The 22,131-nt window shown below is 37.3% G+C and overlaps 1 protein-coding gene across 4 annotated transcripts in view; it reads left to right on the top strand.

Moving 5' to 3' along the window:
• The window catches only part of sez6a (seizure related 6 homolog a), a 105,107-nt gene that overhangs the window by 45,253 nt on the left and 37,723 nt on the right, over nucleotides 1-22,131 (top strand). For 2 of the 4 annotated variants that reach the window (XM_073915076.1, XM_073915075.1), the window contains exons 2-4: nucleotides 10,381-10,586; nucleotides 10,656-10,977; nucleotides 13,079-13,206. In XM_073915076.1, coding sequence (XP_073771177.1) covers nucleotides 10,381-10,586; nucleotides 10,656-10,977; nucleotides 13,079-13,206 — 656 coding nt within the window. Of the gene's footprint in view, nucleotides 1-10,380; nucleotides 10,978-13,078; nucleotides 13,207-22,131 lie in introns of all 4 variants that reach the window. The other 2 variants (XM_005169184.6, XM_001919935.9) reach the window with 1 other exon arrangement.

Genomic DNA, 22,131 nt, shown 5'->3' with positions numbered 1-22,131 from the left:
GGTCTGACATTGTGTGGTTTTTTTCCGAGCCGCTGTTTATTGCCAATGGAATGATCAGATCACACTTCCATTACAGAAAGTGTCATCTTGATAAATGGGATTCACTCTGGAGTGACATGTGCTCTGTGTGTTCTTAATAGGAGAGAGATTGTGAGGTCAATGCTTGATTTACAGCTATTTAAAGCCTTTAGAGCTGTTTGTTATATCAGGGAAGAGATTTCAGGATGAAAGTGGGGATGCGCTTGTGAGCAGTTGGCCTCTAAAGGATCTAGTTTACACACCCAGATTTATTGTGTGATTTATGATCTTGGAGAAGCAAGAGTGTGTTGCATTTTAATAGCAGAGTCGGCAATGGAAGCGAGTTTCACTGGAATATTTGCTAGCGTTTGATTTACAGAAATAATAGTACAGCTTAAGCAAACTCTCTTCTTTTTACATTTTCTTAATATGTAATGCCTTTCAATGCAGACAGAGCTAACGTTTTAAAATGTTCTTTTTCTGTATTATTTATATACTATTATAGTTTTTGAAGTAGTGTTGTCACGATACTGGAATTCGATACCAATCGGTACTGAAGTTTGTAAAAACAGCACTGGCTTGCCATTGTGTTCACGTGCTCGACAGAAATGACTGCATGGTTTATTCTTCCATGGTGGGGCGCCACGCCAAAGTTCATCCCGCCACAGCTACATTACAGCTTCTCATTCAAAACGTTTTATTTTTTTAATATTAGGTGATAATCGCACCAAAACGTATTAAAGGGTAAGTGAATTATAACAGTGCGAACTTCTCTGAACTTAACCGTAGTAGTGCTGTGCGTCATTTGTTTAACCCTTTTAGGTTACGTGCTGACTCGCTGACTAACAGGCGCGTGATGCGTGAGGACAGCAAACACAACGTATAGCCGTTTCACTTTACTTCAGGGCACATTAATATCGCTCTGTAGGTTTATTAGGGGGACATTCATTAATATTCCTAGCAAATCTAATAAATGCTGAAGACATACTTGTTACATAAACGCACTAAATCGCACTTCAGCATTTATTTGAGAGCGCACAAGATCTGCACGGTGCGCGCTCTTGAAGCGGCTTATATTTAAGGGGGTGTGCAAAAAGTTTTGTGCACGAGCAGAGGAAATCGATGTGCAAGCAAGAGATCCGCATGCTGTAGGCTATTACATAAATGCGATCTCGACTTCTAATACTGCGCTCACGACATTTGTCATTGAAATGGCGCCAGCGGTAGATCTGTGTAATAAAAAAAAACGACCTGCCGCCACAGCTGGAAAAAATCCTAGAGGAAACACTGGACTGTGATTGGCCGCAAACTCACTGCTGGAATTTACTGATTGGTACTGAATTCCAGTATCGTGACAACACTAATTTGAAGTTTAAATTATCTTTTTTTATTTTAGTTTATGTTTTACATAAATTTTAGTAACTATAATACTTTTATTGATAGTAAGGCTACCCATTTTAGCATGCGTGAAGTCCATAAACTAATAAAAATATATAGATTTTTTTTCATTAAATGGTCCTAGTTCAGTTTAGCTCAACTAGAAGTTCCATACTTCATCTTTAAATGTATGTTTTCCCTGGAGAATTTTGTATTTCCCCAGTTTAATCACATCTGGTCATTGATAAGCAGGTCAAATGTATCACACAGCGTTTCTATAACACCCGTTGTAATATTAAAACTAATAACCTTGACTCACTTAAGTGTAAATGGGAAGCTGATTTGCGTAGTGTAATTGACAATGATTCCTGACTGGATCTGTGTAGCAATCCTCTTAGTGTGTTAGCTTCAAATTCTGCTTGGGAAAGACAAATTCAAAATTTTACATAGTTTATTACATCTGAGGTTAGACATAAAATGACTCCAGGTCTGTCTGAGCTGTGTGTGAAATGTAAATCGGACATTAGATTTCTAGACTTTCTATCATTGTATGTGGAGTTGTCTTCCTATACCGCATTTCTAGGACTTGATTAGACTGCAGCTCAACGCCATCTTTAAATGTATATTTCAATTGGGTGCAAAGACTTGCTTACTGGATGTTTCCATCCAAAAATGCGAATTAACTTTATGCGCAAAACTAGATTATCGCATAAAGGACTTGCGAATAAAGCAGAGTTTCCATGCAACGAGTCAAAGCGAACAAAATAGTTACTTTCTGATTATCTAGTGCCAAAAATCAACAGTAAAAACAGAATTTGCTGCGATAAGAGAAGCTACGTCAATCTTTTCTTTATTTGATAAATAGCTTGCGCCTCAGAAGACAATCCTGACACACAGTGGCATTTAAAGGCTTGAGATGCGGAGCACAGACATACCTTGATTCTGGAGGTCATTAATACCACAGTAACACTAATACTGAAACGGTAAAGCGTTTTAGAATGACCAAAACAACAGTTCAGATGTTTTACAATGTGCTCAGCCTGCTGGATTATCCATTCGCACACATTTTTATCATCACATGACCTCTTATCACAAAATCACATGACCTTTTTTAATGCGCATACTGGAATTTGTGCAATAAAAGCATTTCCATTGTAATTTATGTGCATCTTTTCTTATCAAATAAAAAGTTTATCGTACTCAGTTATGAGCATTTTTTTTTTATGCGCATCATGGCGTTTCCACTGTTTTTTTATGCACATATGCAAAATGCATAAAAATAGGTGGATGGAAACATAGCTAGTGATGATATACCTTTTAATTTTCAGGAGACCTTCTACACACTTGTTTACTTTGCTGGGAAATATATCAATGTAAAGTGGATTATTGAAGAACCACCCAGTTTAAATCAAAGGCTGCTTGCAGTATGCAACACTTGAGGCTTTCTCCATAGCTATGAAGAACATACCTTTTCTATTTTATCAGACCTAGAACCCTTTCTTTGATTATCTAGGAACCTCTAAGACTAAAAGCTTGTCTGTTAGACTCAAAAAAAAAAAATGTAATATGCCTTTTGTAATATACCATTGTATTTTATCATGTTATAATTTTTTTATTTGTTTTTATTACAATTTAATTTTATTTACTATTATTATTATTTTTATTGTATTTTTCATGTGGGGTCAGAATTCAAATCCAAACTACATGTATGATAGATATGATCTTTTTCCTCAATGTAATTTTCTGAAATGTTTTTGCACTAAAAAGTTTCAATCAAAACACATTTGTAAAAAATGTCTGTTTTCCATTCAGAGGCTTCTGTTTATCAGTATTAAAGCCACTTAAAGGGACAGTTCACCCCAAAATGGAAATTCTGCCATCATTAACTCCTCCACTTGTTCTAAACCTTATCAATGTCTTACTTCTGTGAGTACACAAAGAAATATATACTGAATAATGTTTGGGGAGGAAAAAAACCATTGATTTTCATGGCATTTATTGATGCCAATGGTTTAGAAAGAAATTCATAAAGGTTTAGAATCACTTGACTGTGAATAAACAGCTTTTGTGTGAACTATCCCTTTATATTGCATATTCTTTTCCCCTTAGCGCTGCTTCAATTACAGCAATTTGTGATGGCTGAATAAGCACCAATAAGACATTGCAAGTTTTCAATGCGCCAAATAGATATTCAGCTTTCTGACCCAACAACTTTTTTTCCGCCAAAAAAACCCAACTACAATCCACAGCTGATTATCTTAATTCGTCCTTCCACCGGCATTCACTGGCACACCATGCACTACAAGCTGATGACATCCAATAATAAAGCAGAGCAGTAGCTCCCGCTGAGAGTTTGACTGTGCGCTGGTCTCCAAATCTCTGATCCCTTTAGAATTCGTCCCCTGTTTACAGTCTGTGCCTGTGATGTTCTTTTTTTATCTCTGTCTTCATTGTGCCGCCAAACCACATCCTGTTAGAACACACTGTCATCTAGTTCCCTAATTAGGGAGTTAAAAAAACACTCGAGATCTCATGCTGTTTGAATGCTCTTCTGGGGTTTACAATCTTCTTAGGACTTGTGTAGGATGTATTATGAACGAAAAAAAACACGTGATTATAATCTTTGGTTGTCACAAAGCACTTTAAAGTAGTAGATTGCCTTAAATAAATAAATTGCTCACAGTCATGTTCTTTCATATCAAATGATTTTCATTTTGTTTGTGTAAAATTAACAGGATTTTGAGACTTGAGAGCTTGGGAATAAGCTGTGAACTAAATGTAGGTAATTAAATAATGACAGTTCATTTTAAAACTTTAAGTCAACTGTCCCTTTTAGACCTGCCGTATTTAGAGATAATGCACAAACCAGGGCACTTTGTGTTTGCATCAGGGGTGTAAAAGGATGGTTTGATACTTCAGTTTGGTTTTTAGGTTTGGTTTTTAGCATAGCTTTTTAGATTAGATTTTTTTGGTTTGTTGTTTGCCTAAAAATGTAGCTTTGAATGTAAAAAAAATGAATGATTTATTTTTCCCTCAAGGATAAGAATCTATCTTTACATCTAATGCTGTACTCTATTACTATAAGGCTTAAATTAACACGTCAAACTATTAAGTTCACTTCCTAATAATATTTAAATAATCAACACTAAAAACTTTCTGAAAGATTAATAAATTATTGAAACATGTTAATTGCAAGATTATTAGCATCTTAATTTAATACTAAAATAATCGTTCTACTCCAAATCTTTGCTGAAATTTGTTCATTTACAAGCATGGCTTTCATAACTTGTTTGTAATATATATTTACACTTACTGGCTACTTTATTAGGCACACCTGCTCGTTAACTCAAATTTCTAATCAGCCAATCACATGGCAGCAACTCAATGCATTTATTCATGTAAACATGGTCAAGACCATCTGCTGAATTTTAAACCAAGCAACAGAATGGGGACAGAAGGTGATTTAAGTGACTTTGAACGTGGCATGACCTCCACAGTCACCAGATCTCAATCCAATACAGCACCTTTGGGATGTGGTGGAATGGGAGATTCGTATCATAGATATGCAGCCGACAAATCTGCAGCAACTGCGGGATGCTATCGTGTCAATATGGACCAAAATCTCTGAGGAATATTTCCAGTACCTTGTTGAATCTTTGCCACAAAGTATTAAGGCAGTTCTGATGGCAAAAAGGGGTCCAACCCGATACTAGTAAGGTGTACCTAATAAAGTGGCCGGTAAGTATTTCAACATACATGTTAAATAGTTAAAACATTACCAACAGGCTGGGTAGAATTTCATATATAGGCTAACATTGTGCAAATATTTAGAGAACACCACTCATTTTCTTAGCAAGCGAAAGAATCGGGGACATGAATCAATTAATATTGATTTGTTAGAATTACTGTGTAGTCATTTTAAGCCATGTATATGGTATTAGATAAAGTATCCTAAACAACAAAAAAAATTAAATAAAATAAATCTGTATGAATAAGTGTACTGTCACTTATAGTTTGTATTAACAAAATCCAGTCTGTGCTTCTGCAGTTGAATTTTTTCCAAAGCCAGACAGTGCTAAAGTCCCAGTGGATATCTGCTGTATAATCCTGCAGGAATGATTATAAAGAGACGGATGATCTGACAGCAGTTCAATGCAGCGTTTTTTCGCACACGTCTCAATAATGGAAGCACTTGCTGACAGAAAAAAAAAAACAGCTCCAGATGTTGTTGTCGCAGAAGCAGTTTTTTTTTTTTTTTTTGGATTGCTAAAGGGAAAACAAAAGGATTTCCTTCACACCTCAGTGAAATATCACAAATATCTCAATACAGTAAAGAGGAGAGATGCCAACATACGTAGAAATGGTGGAAATGTTAGATACTTTAGTTTTTAATATTAATGTTCCTATGCATAAACTGACTATGGATATATGACAATGATATGATATATGTGTCCCACGCTGCTAAAAACACATATATAAGACATATATTTAGCTAAAAAGTGAAAATAGGTTGTTTTTTGCATTATTTTGAGCCAATTTGTTCTTCTGGTTTAAACAAATTTTAAGTTGCATAAATGGTGATTAGATCATTGCGTTTAATCCATCGTGGGGACTGGATGTCTCTACCTGCAAGTACATTGTGACGCCTCTGAGTGTGCTGCATTAATTCATGAGAAAGACTTGGTTCGAACCAATCAGCGTGCTCTATTGTGAAAGAGGTGCAACTTCATTATATGCATGATAGCTTCGAAGAAAGTTTTTACCTGTTACAGTGTTCAGACGGCAGAGAGAGACGGCATTGTGTTGCCAAAACAAGTGGAAGAACTAGAATTTGGAGACATGTGTTGTTTATAAATGTTCTGCAACAAAGGTTTTGTTTTTATTTCTCCGCTATGAGAGCGCAGCTGGACTCACATGTGGATAACAATGCAAGTGACAGAAATATTTTGGTGAGAAACATTTTTTACCCAAAAGATTTTCGCATCTGGAAATGGTGAAATCCGGATTCGCTGATCATTTCCTTTAAAAACTGACATGGCTCCAGTTGTTCTTGATTGTCCTGTCTCTACGTATTTGGTAAGTGTGTGTGGTCGGTGTTCATTGTTTTTTTATTCAGATGACAAAGTTAGTTTGTATCGTCAGCAGTACTCTTTCAGTTTTTAAAGACACACCTTAGTCAAAATGATTGAGTTACTAAGTTAACAGTACGGTAATCTCACTACAATATTATAGTACAATATTATGGACTGAGGCGAAGCAGTGGCGCAGTAGGTAGTGCTGTCACCTCACAGCAAGAAGGTCGCTGGGTCGCTGGTTCGAGCCCCGGCTCAGTTGGCGTTTCTGTGTGGAGTTTGCATGTTCTCCCTGCGTTCGCGTGGGTTTCCTCCAAGTTGCTCCGGTTTCCCCCACAGTCCAAAGACATGTGGTACAGGTGAATTGGGTAGACTAAATTGTCCGTAGTGTATGAGTACACGTGTGTGTGTGAATGTGTGAGTGGATGTTTCCCAGAGATGGGTTGCGGCTGGAAGGGCATCCGCTGTGTAAAAACTTGCTGGATAAGTTGGCGGTTCATTCCGCTGTGGCGACCCCGGATTAATAAAGGGACTGAGCCGACAAGAAAATGAATGAATGAATTATGGACTGAAAGATCCTCTGTAACTGTGGCTCTCTGAGTGTAAGCATGTGTACACCTTCATCAAACTATTACCGTCCTGTAGGATTTTCACTGCATTTTGTGACAGGATAGTCTATACACACATTTTTCTAATGCTACCTACCGAGTACCACACTATAGCCAACCTTGTGCTGTTTGTTCCTGTCATTTCTCTGATGATTAATACAATAAACAACACTGCAACATGGGATTTGCCGGCCGTTTGTTATTAAAGGAATATCAGCAAAGACATATAGTGTCCATGTTGAAAACGCGATGCGTGTATCTGATTGGGGTTGGAACTAAACTTTGCTGGACAACGGCCCTTGAGGTTAGACATTTCTGATATAAGACAATGAAAGTATTTTTTTACCTTGCATGCATATCAGCCTGTCGTTGAAGACCCCCAAAACCAAATTATGACCTTTTAAAATGCATAATATGGGCTCGTTGAATAACATTATTTAAAGTTTGTAAGACATAATAAAAATCTAAAAGTAATAAAACAAATATTTGAATTTTTAATAAACCCAGTAAATCTAAGAAAGTCCAGTAAATCCAGATAAGCTCAGAAATGTCTAGTAGTCTCCCAAATTTTTGGTCACAATTTATTTTGATGATCCGTTTGTTGAATTCAAGTTACATTGCATCTGACTGTTAGTTTGGGGTTAGGGTTGGGGTTAGGGTTAGTTTAAGCTGACATTTACTTCTAAAGATTCTTACAGTCAGTTTAATATTAAGCAGACAGCCTACTAAATCTCAAATGGACTATCAAAATAAAATGTTACCAAGAAAACATTTGACATTTTGATAATGACAAACTTTCACATTCCACAGGAAAAAATATCATTCGAATTTTGTGCGATTAAATTCTCAATTTAGACTCTGTGATCTTCAGACGGTGTTTTCTTTTTTGTTTTACCTTATTCCCCAAATCATACAAACCAATTATCAATGATAAAAAATGTTTTGTTTGAAAGTTCATTCAAAATCCTTGACTCAAAAATCTGAGGCAACACATGCAGTTTAAAAAGCATGATGCATTTAAAAAGTCAAAGAGCGATCAACTGGATTCTCTGACATTCTCGTAATGACTATTTTTGATTAGACAGACTTTTGCATATTTTTTTATTAGACACGCTTTTAAGAATCTTTTTATCTGGATGAATCACTTCCTCTCAACAGTGAAGAAGGTCTGTCCTTCTGATTACAGTTTGTTGATCATAAACATTTGTTAATACTCTCAAGTGCTTCTGTCATAATACATCTCTCTCTCTGTCTCTCTCTCTCTCTCTCTCTCTGTCTCTCTCTCTCTCTCTCTCTCTGTCTCTCTCTCTCTCTCTCTGAACTCTTTCGAGAGCTCTTCTGCCTAGCGAGGTGTGTTAATCTTCAGATGAAAGACGTTCAGTAATTGCCTCACACTTTCTTTTCCCTGAAAGATGCTGCTGTACTTCAGCACTGAAGATCATAGCAATATTGAACCTCTTGTGTCACTTATAAACTATAAAATAATTACTTTGCAGGGACTCTGGCAGGCATTACCATAATACACTCAAGAACTGAATATTCAAATTGCTTTACAAAACTTTGTACAATGATTTATTAAGCGTTCTGTCATGCAGAAATAATAAGTGTAAATCAGAAGCAGAATAAAATGAAACAGTTTTTCCATGTGTAAAGCAGTAGACACTGTGTATAAACAAAGACATGAATGGATGAAGACATTGAATAGGATGAATGAATAGATTGATTGAGATGAATGAATAAATGGATGAATGTATTGATAAATGGGATGGATTGATTGATTAGTTGGATTTGAATGGATTGGTGGATTGTTGAATAAATTGATAAATGGATTAATAAATGGATTGACTGGGAAGAATGGATTAATAAATGGATTGACTGGGATGAATGGATTGATGAATAGATTGACTGGGATGGATGGATGGATGGATGGATGGATGGATGGATGGATGGATGGATGGATGGATGGATGGATGGATGGATGGATGGATGGATGGATGGATGGATGGATGGATGGATGGATGGATGGATGGATGGATGGATGGATGGATGGATGGATGGATGGATGGATGGATGGATGGATGGACTTTTAATGGATTGATTGGGATGAGTGGATGGATGGATTTATAAATGGATTTATTGGGATGGATTGATTTAAGATATATGGATTAATGGATGGATGGATGGATGGATGGATGGATGGATGGATGGATGGATTGATTGCTTGGGATGGAGGAATTTATTGGGATGGATGCATGGATAGATAGATTGATTAGGGTGGATTAATTGGGGTGGATGGATGAATGGATAGATAGATTGATTGCTTGGGATGGAGGGATTAATTGGGATGGATGGACGGATGGATGGATGGATGGATGGATGGATGGATGGATGGATGGATGGATGGATGGATGGATGGATGGATGGATGGATTGATTGACAAATAGATTGATAAATTTATTGACTGGAAAGAAACAGATTGATGAATGGATTGACTGGGATGAATGGATAGATGAATGGACTAATTGGGATGAATAGATGGATGGATTTATAAATGGATTGATTGGGACAGATGGATAAATTTGGATGGATGGATGGATGGATGGATAGATGGATGAAGAGATTGAGGAATGGATTGATTGGGGTGAATTAATGGATACATTTGAATGGATGGATTGGGATGGATGGGCCGGGATGAATGTATTGATAAATAGATTGACTGGGTTAAATGGATTGATTGGGATGAAAGGATGGATGGATGGATGGATTGGTTTAGACGGATTTATTAGGATAGATGGATGGATTGGGATGGATTGATTGGAATGGATGGATTTATTGGGATGGATTGATGGATGGATGGATGGATGGATGGATGGATGGATGGACAGACGGAATGACTGGGATGAATGGATGGAATGGGATGAATAGGTAACTGGATTGATTGGGATGAATGGATGGATTGATGAATGGATTAATTTGAATGGATTGATTGGAATGGATGGATGGATGGATGGATGGATGGATGGATGGATGGATGGATGGATGGATGGATGGATGGATGGATGGATGGATGGATGGATGGATGGATTGGTTGGGATGGGTGGATGGATTAATTGGAATGGATTGATGGACTGGAATGAAATGATTGATCGGGATAAATAGATTAGTTAGGATTAATGGCCTGATAAATTGATTGATTGTGATGAATAGAATGATGAATTGATTGATTGATATGAATGGATGGATGAATAGATAGTTGGTTGTCTTGGTCATTTGGCTAAAACAAATTTGATATCTTTTGACTGCAGAGAATGGAACTGTAATAACCTGGAGAGGAGGAGAATCAGAATTGGAGAGAGAGTATGACCATTTCACCAGCAAACAAGAGCCACCAACTGACGTCCAGCAGCTTACGACAGATGCAGTACCAGTCCTCCCTAACCTAAGATTGCTCAAACTCCACTCAGCTCTGCTGACCAAGAACTTTGAGGGAGATCAGCATTTCTTTAAAGAGGTACCCCACACCATACCCACAGTCTCTACCTCCATATCCAACACTGAACATTCATATCTGGTGCCTCAGGAGGATGCAGCAGCTTTCTCTGACCTTGCAACTACAATGACAATGACTGTGACAACGCCTGTGGAACAGAGACAGTCCAGCAAAAGCCATAGTAGAGCATCGGAGAAGATGCTAATTACCTCTCAACCTCTCACAAACCCCACCGCTCCAACTAACACTCCCACAAGAACCAGTCAAAAGACAACTCTCACCACAATGACAAGGAAGGCCTTCAGCAAAGAAACTACATTGCCACCATTGTTTCTGTCAACATCACCTAAGAAAGAACAACGAAGGCCAGAAGAGAAAACCACACCCGGATACTTGTCTGAGATAACTCCAGGTACGTTTATATGATAACAGATAATAGAGAGAAGTGTAGATATGGATAGATGAATATGGAGGGATGGATGGATGGATGGATGGATTTGGAGGAATGGATATGGAGGGATAGACGAATGGATGTGTAGAAATGGATGGACAAATGGATATGCAGGGATGGATGTAAGGATGGATGGATATGTTTTGGATATGCAAGGAAGGATGGATGGATGGATGGAAGGATGGATGGATGGATTTGTAAGGATGGATGGATGTACGGATGGATGGATGGATGGATATGTAGAGAAGGATGGATGTATATGTAGGGATGGATGTAGGGATTTGTAAAGATGGATGTATGGATATGGATGGGTAAGTATGGATGAATGTATGGATATGGATGGAGAGATATTGATGAGGGATGGATGGATGGATGGATGTACAGATATGTAAGGATGAATGTATGTACTGATATATGTACAGATATGTGGATGGATGTAAAGATATGTAGGGATGGATGGATGTACGGATGGATGTATATGTAGGGATGGATGAATGTACGGATATGTCGGGATGGATGGATGTTTGGATATGTGGACGGATGTATGGATTTGGACGGATGGAGAGAAATGTATGAGAGATGGATGGATGGATACATATGTAGGGATGGATGGATGTGCAGATATGTAAGGATGGATGGATGTGCAGATATGTAGGGATGGATGGATGTACAGATATGTAGAGATGGATGGATGTGCAGATATGTAGGGATAGACGGATGCGTAGGGATGTGAATGTATGGATGTGTTTTGATGTGGATGGTTGGATGTGTAGCAATGAACTGTTAGACGATAGAGAGATATGGATGATAGAGAGATGGATGGATGGATGAATGGAGAGATATGGCTGAGAGATGGATGGATGTACTGATAGGTGGATGGATGTATGGATATGTAAGGATGGATGGATGTATGTATGGATATGGATGGATGGAGAGATATGGATGAGGGATGGATGGATGGAGAGATGTGTAGGTATGTGAATGTATAGATATGCTGTGATTTGGATAATTGGATGTGTAGCAGTGAATTGAGACAATAGAGAGATATGGATGATAGAGAGATTGATGGATGGATGGATGGATAATTATGGATGAATGGAGAGATATAATGATATGGACAGACAAAAAAACAGTTTTAACAACTCTAATGTCGAGAAAGATATTGTTCCATACATAATGCTATATATTAATAGGTTGATATTAGGCTTGGGCGGTAATACGGTATATTATGGTATGCCGCGGGATCTAAAGATAGCAACGGTGTCAGTTTCAATACCGTTATACTGTCATAAAAAAACAATGCACTTGAATAGGAGACAAGTGTTAAATAATAAATATTATTTATTTAATGCCTACAAATGCGTATGGGTGATTGTCATCATGGGACAATGTGGAGAACAGAGAGAGAGGTAAGATGGTGAGTCGCATACAAAGTGACCTGCAGTTTGGCAGTTTTTCGGGATTCGATGAATGAGAAGGGAGAGTGTGTGTGTAAATATGAGAGAGAGAGAGAGAGAGAGAGAGAGAGAGAGAGCGGTGCTTTGCGTCGCTCGGTGCTGTCTCTCTCTCTCTCTCTCCCTCTGTGTGTGTGTGCGTGCTTGTGTGTGAAGAAGAGACAGCGCCCCGCGCAGATTTCTAATACAAACAAGACAAACAGGTGACTGCAAACCTAACCTCGCATATACGGTATTCAGTTTCTGAATGGTTTAGGCACAAGCCAACAGTTTGGTGACGCTGTCTGAGCCTTACGTCATCATTTTTTGTATTATGCACGGTAATACCGGATACCGAGGTAAAATAAAGAGAAGGTTTGATGGTATCAAAATTTGGATACCGCCCAAGCCTAGTTGCTTTCTATATAAGATACAGTGACAGATAGATATAAATGTGAATGGGTGGATACAGCAGACATGGATAGATACAGAAGAAAGCTGGTGAACTCTCTGACAGTGCACTGACCTCAGCTAATAGAGGGTTAATGCACAGCCACCCAACCTCAGACAGCAGTTATGGGTGACTGTTAAAAATGCTGCCCTTTCCTCTCTGTGTCTTTCTTTTCCAGCTCAGTGCGATATGAACTTCACAGACGCTGAGGGTTATATTGAGCTCCCTCCGGATGCCTCATTTGATTCCCACATGCATTGCACCTGCCTGGTTACGGTGTATCTGGGTTATGGCATTGAGATTCAGGTCAGTACTTTCTCATCTAACACGTTTATCATATGCAGATCAAAAGAAGCGTCCCTCTTGCACATCTTTGTCTCTCAAGGGCACCAAAGTGTCATTACTGCCTCCTCTACACTTAACATTGAAATTTCGTAAGTGTACAAAGAAATTTAAAAGTCTTGCCTGTCTCTTCAGGCTCATATAAACAAGATATTCTTATCAGTTCTTTCTGCATATTTATAGGGTCATGAGTTAAATGCTCTGCTTCATGTGAATACTAAATGTATGTATAACTTCTCAGGCTGCTTTGCTGGGAAAATTAAAAAGATATGATGCGTACTCATGAAAAAAAAAGCTTATTCTGCACTGCAACATCACTGTGTCATGTGAAGAAAAGGATTCATTTCAAAAATAGTCCCACATAGTTAAATCTACATAGTCTTCTCATTATTTATGGTAATCAAACTACCACATCAGTCACATTTAAATGACCTCATATGCTGTCATAGTGCTAATAAACTCTTATCTAAACATATCCATATTGCTATGACCAGATGTTTCTTAATAGCTGCATGGATGGCATCTGGATGTTCATTAAGGTGTTGCAATGGTGTTTTTACTGCTTTTTACTTCTCAATTTGAAGTATATCAAGGAATTTAATCACATTTAGTGTCTTGGATGATTTGTGTGCAGTAGTGGGAGCACAAAGCAATAAATTGCTGCTGAAGCTTACATAACCACCCCAGTGTTGCTAATAGCAAGGTTTTCTGAATTCTATATACACATATGGGCTGTTTACACCTGGTCACTTCATGTGTTTTTCAGATCATGATATGGCCAGGTGTAAATGCCCTCCGAAATGCATTTAAGGCAGATATATATCCGATTAATAGGACAACTCCAGGAGGTAGTTTCCAGAGGAAAGTGAACAGATCTAAATGCATCTAGTTGAAGCCACATATGTACATTCTACTCCTCCCAGAATAAAATAAATAAATAAACATGAGCGCATGTGTTGTACTGTTGTTACTACAACAACTACTACTACTGCTCCCACCACAATGACTACTACTACCTCAAATACCACTATTACTGTTACTACAACTACTACCACAACTACAATGACTACTACTACCACAACTACTACTACTGTTACTACGACTACTACAACTACTACTACTGTTACTACAACAATTACTACTACAATGATTACTACTACTACTACTACTACTACTACTACTACTACCACAACAACAACAACAACTACTACTACTACTAATGTTCCCACAACTACTACTACTACCACAACAACAACTACTACTACTACCACAACTACTAATACTACTGCCACTACTACTACTACTACTACTACTACTACTACTACTACCACAACTACTACTACTGTTCCTACAACAACTACTACTACTACCACAACTACTACTACTGTTCCTACAACAACTACTACTACTACTACCACAACTACTATTACTACTGTTCCTACAACAACAACTACTACTACTACTACTACCACCACAACTACTACTACTACTACTACTACAACCACAACTACTAATACTACTGCTACTACTACTACTACCACCACAACAACTACTACTACTACCACAACTACTACTACTACTACTACCACCACAACTACTACTACTACAACCACAACTACTACCACAACTACTAATACTACTGCTACTACTACTACCACCACAACTACTACTACAACAACTACTACTACTACCACAACTACTATTACTACTGTTCCTACAACAACAACTACTACTACTACTACTACTACAACAACCACAACTACTACCACAACTACTAATACTACTGCTACTACTACTACTACCACAACTACTACACTACTACCAATACTGTTCCTACAACAACTACTACTACTACCACAACAATAACTACTAATACTACTACTGTTCCCACAACTACTACTACTACCACAACAACAACTACTACTACTACCACAACTACTAATACTACTGCCACTACTACTACTACTACTACTACCACAACTACTACTACTGTTTCTACAACAACTACTACTACTACCACTACTACTACTACTGTTCCTACAACAACTACTACTACTACCACAACTACTATTACTACTGTTTCTACAACAACTACTACTACTACTACTACCACCACCACAACTACTACTACTACAACCACAACTACTTATACTACTGCTACTACTACTACTTCCACAACTACTACTACTACTACTACTACTACCACAACTACTACTACTACAACCACAACTACTTATACTACTGCTACTACTACTACTACCACAACTACTACTACTACCACAACTACTACTACTGTTCCTACAACTACTACTACTACCACAACAACAACTACTACTACTACCACAACTACTAATACTACTGCCACTACTACTACTACTACTACTACTACTACTACTACTACTACCACAACTACTACTACTGTTCCTACAACAACTACTACTACTACCACAACTACTACTACTGTTCCTACAACAACTACTACTACTACTACCACAACTACTATTACTACTGTTCCTACAACAACAACAACTACTACTACTACTACCACCACAACTACTACTACTACTACAACCACAACTACTAATACTACTGCTACTACTACTACTACCACCACAACAACTACTACTACTACCACAACTACTACTACTACTACTACCACCACAACTACTACTACTACAACCACAACTACTACCACAACTACTAATACTACTGCTACTACTACTACCACCACAACTACTACTACAACAACTACTACTACTACCACAACTACTATTACTACTGTTCCTACAACAACAACTACTACTACTACAACAACCACAACTACTACCACAACTACTAATACTACTGCTACTACTACTACTACCACAACTACTACACTACTACCAATACTGTTCCTACAACAACTACTACTACTACCACAACAATAACTACTAATACTACTACTGTTCCCACAACTACTACTACTACCACAACAACAACTACTACTACTACCACAACTACTAATACTACTGCCACTACTACTACTACTACTACCACAACTACTACTACTGTTTCTACAACAACTACTACTACTACCACTACTACTACTACTGTTCCTACAACAACTACTACTACTACCACAACTACTATTACTACTGTTTCTACAACAACTACTACTACTACTACTACCACCACCACAACTACTACTACTACAACCACAACTACTTATACTACTGCTACTACTACTACTACCACAACTACTAATACTACTACTACTACTACCACAACTATTACTACTGTTTGACTACTACTACCTGAACAACAACAACAACTACTACTACTACTACTACTGTTACTAGTTTTACAGCAGTTGTAATTATTAATTTAAAGTGCACTTGTAAATTTAGCTAGTAATACTGTAAAATTTACAAGTGCATGGTAAATTAGCAATTATAACTGTGCTGTAGTTTTACAGCACAATTGAATTTGATAATTTACAGTGAACTTGTACTTTTTCAGTATTACTGGCAAATTAAAATTGCTGATAAAATTGTCAATTATACAGCAATTTTTCACAGTGTAGCTAAACCTCGTCTACTGATGGTGAATATTGCATGAACTTTACTGAAGTGCAAATATTTAGTCCACATCCTGATGAACCATCACATCTAAAATGTCAGAAAAACCAAGTGTGCATCATATGTATGATTCAGCACAGAACAGAGTTGCCCTCCTTCTGTTCCAACACATCCAGTCTACTGTAGAGAGAAGTTAGTTTAATTTGACGCAGCAGCTGCGCGGCAGTCAAACACGTTGAAATGCGACGCTCCTCCTGAAACTCCATAAGGAAACTTTAACAGCTTCAGACAGGAGGCCTTTCCTAATACCTGAGAGAGAGAGATAGTTGGCAGCATCTGCCTCAAAAAAGTTTTACGCGTTATGTTCTGTCTCCTCACAATCACTTTTTAAATGCGGTTCTCTCTCGTTTGATCAATCCAAAATTAGAGGTCTCAGAAATTGCAGCGCAGTCGATCGAACCGTATCAAGTTGGACGGCTGACAGGAACGATAACAAGTTCCACCTGATTGCATGAAACACAGAAGAGACAGTGTTTGCAGGCTTCATTTACTCAAAATGAACGCTTTGTTCTCTTTCGGCTTGAGTAATAAAGTAACACATTTTCTAAAATACTCTTTCTTTTTTTTCCCAACCTCTTTCTAATCAAACACACCTAAATCAACTCATCAGAAGAGACTCCAAAACCTGAAGGTAACAGGTCAGATAAGGGCAACATCTAAAATATGTTCTGTTGGCAGTGGTGGTTCTAGTTTAAAGGGCATCCTGGGCGAATAACCCCATATACAAGCCACCCCCAACCCCCTCTCTCTCTTCCAATATTGAAACTATGTGGTTGACTTTTTATTACTCCCATTGAAACACATGTAATTGTCTCAAACAAACAATATATACAGCACACAAACAAATTAAAATGTTACAAATATTTCCCTCCATCTGGACCTTTCTTGCATTTTTTGTTGCAAACTCATCATCATTGCGTTATCCTATAGTCCAGTAAAGTAACCCAGGGGTGTTGCTAGACATAATGGCCATGCCCCCACTACCCAAAAACATATATTTTAATTATTTATAATAATAATTATTTAAAATAATAATAGTAATAATAATAATATTAATAAGCACTATATATATATATATATATATATATATATATATATATATATATATATATATATATATATATATATATGTATATATATGTATATATATGTATATATATATATGTATATATATATGTATATATATATGTATATATATATATATATATATATATATATATATATATATATATATATGTGTGTGTATGTATACACTCACACACACACACTTTTATAAATATTCTTTATTACAAATAAATACAATTATTATTCATTCATTCATTTTCTTGTCGGCTTAGCCCCTTTATTAATCCGGGGTCATGCAAACTCCACACAGAAACGCCAACTGAGCCGAGGGTCGAACCAGCGATCCAGCGACCTTCTTGCTGTGAGGCGACAGCACCACCTACTGCGCCACTGCTTCGCCCAAAAAATTATTATTATTATTATTATTATTATTATTATTATTATTATTATTATTATTATTATTATTATTATTATACAATTATTAATCTAAATAAATAACAGAAATCAATCCTAAATGTAACTGAAAAAACAATGTAGAGACACAACTGGAGTATATGCTAAGATCACTTAGGACATTGTTTTCATGAATATTAATGGCAATTCTATAGAATACAAAAAACTAAAGTTTTATGTAATTATTATCTGTTGTCTCATGGCCGAGAATTAATATTATTAGGTCATTATCCCTCCTTTCTGCTTCATAGCCATGCTCAAAATAATCATATTATAACTTTAGATTTGTTGATTTGCAAAATTCGCTATGTGCCGACACCTCTGCATAAAAGTCTCCGGTTTCACAGTGCATAAGCAGCGTGTAATTTATCGGCATGCATGTAAACAACCAGGAGCAGAGCAGCGCATGAAGTTTGCGGGAATGGTTTGTGCGCATGCGTCAGTTTGCTTTTACCAGCGTTGTTTCGTTTGCACATAGAGAATAACAAACTTGCGCATGCAAAAGATGGCAAATGTGAATGGCCCCTAACGTTTTTAATCTGGGTCTACCACTCTGAACTAATATACTTACATAAAGTAAATCTCTCTAAGCTTATAGTGGGTACCGTTATTTTTCCGTGCCGCCCCCCAGCAAGATGCAGCTCTGGGCGATCACCCATATTGCCCATGCCTAAATCAGCCACTGACTGTTGGTGTGCCTACATGAACAGAGTTGGGAAACATTGGTCTATATTGTGTCATTTGGGATGCAACTGTACATGTAGGTGTATTTTCACCTCAAAGCCTGTTTAATGTGTTTTGTGATACAATCATTATCTTTTACGAGACTACAGATCTAGCCATTTACTGTGTTACGAGGACTTTGTGGAAACCGAAGTACATGTGTCAGCTTCCCTCCAAATCCATCATTTATATTCATTCACAGAACATCAGGGTAGCTGTGAGCAGTTCGTGATCTAATCAATATTTTGTCTGCTGAGTGTTTAGTTGTGAAACTGGAGTTTTAGCTGAGCTGTAATTAAAAGTACCTTGTATTCACACTGCCGCCTCTCCTGGGTCCTACTAGACCTTCATTAACGTTCCACAAACTGGTCTGCTGGAGTCCACAAAGGTCCTGTGAAAGGCCACAAATCATTAGGATTCTCAACACTATTTCATTTTAATTGCTTGTCGACCTGTTGACCGTGCCGGCGCTCATATTATTCCATACACACTGCCCCGCTAACTCTGCCCAACCTCTGGGGTCAGAGAGCATCAACTGAACAATGGCTGACACACTTTTAGACCCGCTTTATGGAAATGAAGGTCTTTGTGCGCATTCGATTGCATTTTGAGTTGAAGAAGCTCACATTATGGCAGAACAAATTGGCTAATATTCACAGAAAGCAGTCGCCTGAACCTGAGGGGAGCTTCAAGGTCCTGATGCCGCATGTGAAATGAGTTTTTTTTACTGGAGGTCTCAGTTGGAGAGATTGCTGTCAGCTGATATTAATCTCACCTTGGCTTCAATAGGGCGTCATAAAAAAAAAAAAAACAGAGATATGTAAAGCAAAATAGTGTCAGGGACGGTTACTCCTTTCGGCGTTTGAGACTATTACATCACAAGGGAAAGGGGAAAGCAAATCCATTAGAAATAGGAAGCTAAGTTTATCATGCATTCAGATCTATGAAGATTTGCTCCAGGTCATTGGCTCCTTCAACCTCTGTCAGATGACCATTTTTTGTAGCTGCAATTGCACACAAAACATTATACAGCACTGATCTGACCGAGCTAAACTAGAATAAGTTGTTTAGTTCTCTTTATATGTATAGTTATTATTACAGTTTTCATGGCAGTGGCATCCAGAACATTATTAGTTTGTCACTGGAATCAATGTTTGTTGCAATTCATTATAAATGATAAAGGTTTTCAATTGTGCAATCCTCCATCAACATGCATTATTACAACAAAACTTCCAGAATGAATGACCAATTTGAGTTTTTTAGTGAATCAAATCAATATGGCTTGCCGTTGTACAGGTTTTTGAATGATTCGCTTACGCCAGTGAATCAAAACACCACCATTGTGGCATTTAGGCCATATCCACATGTACACGGGTATTTTTATAAACTGGGTTTCCCTAATTTAGTTGACAAAAGATAATCCACATAAAAGCCAAAAATGTACTGCATGGATGTTAAGGGAAAGTCAAACCAACAGGCGGCAATAATGATACTTTTATGCTGGGTTCACACCAAACAAAGAATTAGGTATTTGCACAAGTAAATTGCATACAAATCAATGCAAACGTGAGAACAGAGGTGGGTTACTGTCCTGTGGGTGAACAACATTAAATACGGAATGCGTTTGCTGCGAACATTAGGAATTTGCCTCATTTGCATCTTTGGTGTGAACCCAGCCGTGTCAAAAAAGTGAAGAAAAAAGTGTGGAAAAAATGTAGCTTTGAAAATACCTGTGCTCATGTGGACATGACCTTAATTCAGTACCTGAAGGAATGATTCAAATGAGCCAGTTTGTTCAGTTAATCAAGGAAACCTGTATTTTGTACTCCTAATAAATGGTTGACAATTAGGGCTGCACAAAATATTGTTTCAGCCTCGAAATCGCAATGTGCGCACCCGCAATAGTCTCATTGCAAGATATGAATTCTAAGAACTTTTTTTTCTTGTTTCTAGTCCAAATATCTACATTTCATAACAAAAAAACTGTTGTTTTTTTACATACCCCACTGGCAATTTTGAATATTTTAAGGAAAATTGAATAAGTTGACTTATTTCTTCTCAAGTTGAAAACAAAACAATGTTTTACTTGTTTAAGAATTTTTTGATATTTTGACTAGAAACGTGACAAAGCAAAGCATTGTGATTATTCAGATTGGACTCCCCAGAAAACTGCAATAGTGCTATTTAAGCTTTCTTTTGAAACTGTATTTAAATCGCATTATTTAAAATCGCAGGAAAAAAAAATATCGCAATCTCAGATTTTTCCAATATCGTGCAGCCCTAATTGGTATTGATCTTGACATAAACAAAACACAGCAATTTATTTTTTAAAATTATTTAGATGAGACTGATTTTAGAAAGCCTAAAAAACACCGCATGTCAGTGTACTCCAATAGTCAAACAAACAAATCTCTTATTGAATTGCGTAATTCTTTTGTAAATCAAATTTAGTGAAACTTGCTCCTTCAACAGGCATTTAACTGACTATAAGAAACTTTGCAAGTACATGTTACACTAACCCTATCCCCAACCTAACAGTCTACTTATAGTCTAATGAGAATTAGTTGGCATGTAGATGCAATGTAACCTAAATTCAACAAACAGACCATCAAAATACATTAAAAAAGTGTGACCCAAAAAAAATTTTTTTTTTTTTAAATCACCCGTTCATTTTTAAAGGGGATCAAAAACACAACACAACAGCCAATTTGTTCAATGTTTTTGTCCGTTTTGATAATGAAATATTTTTATTTTGTTGTATTTATAATCTGTAATAGTCTGTGAACGTCTTTCGAGACCCTTTGAATATGAATCTAAATTAATGTCACTTATATATATTATGGTAAACAAAGGCTTATTCTAAAAATGTAGTCCTATATACACTTTTGGAGATCATGAAATAATGTAGCCAGAGCTACGTATGAATGCTACGGGGCGGTATGACGCCGTTCCTTTTCACCCGCTAACCAGCTGACCGCTTACCTTCATATGGACGACTTTCCTGCTGTTGCCAGTTTGTCCAGTAGCTTGC

The sequence above is a fragment of the Danio rerio genome, chromosome 10 (assembly GCF_049306965.1).
Source record: "Danio rerio strain Tuebingen ecotype United States chromosome 10, GRCz12tu, whole genome shotgun sequence".
NCBI lineage: Eukaryota > Metazoa > Chordata > Actinopteri > Cypriniformes > Danionidae > Danio > Danio rerio.
The sequence above is the reverse complement of the archived record's forward strand: the minus strand, read 5'-3'. Positions and strand labels throughout refer to the sequence as shown.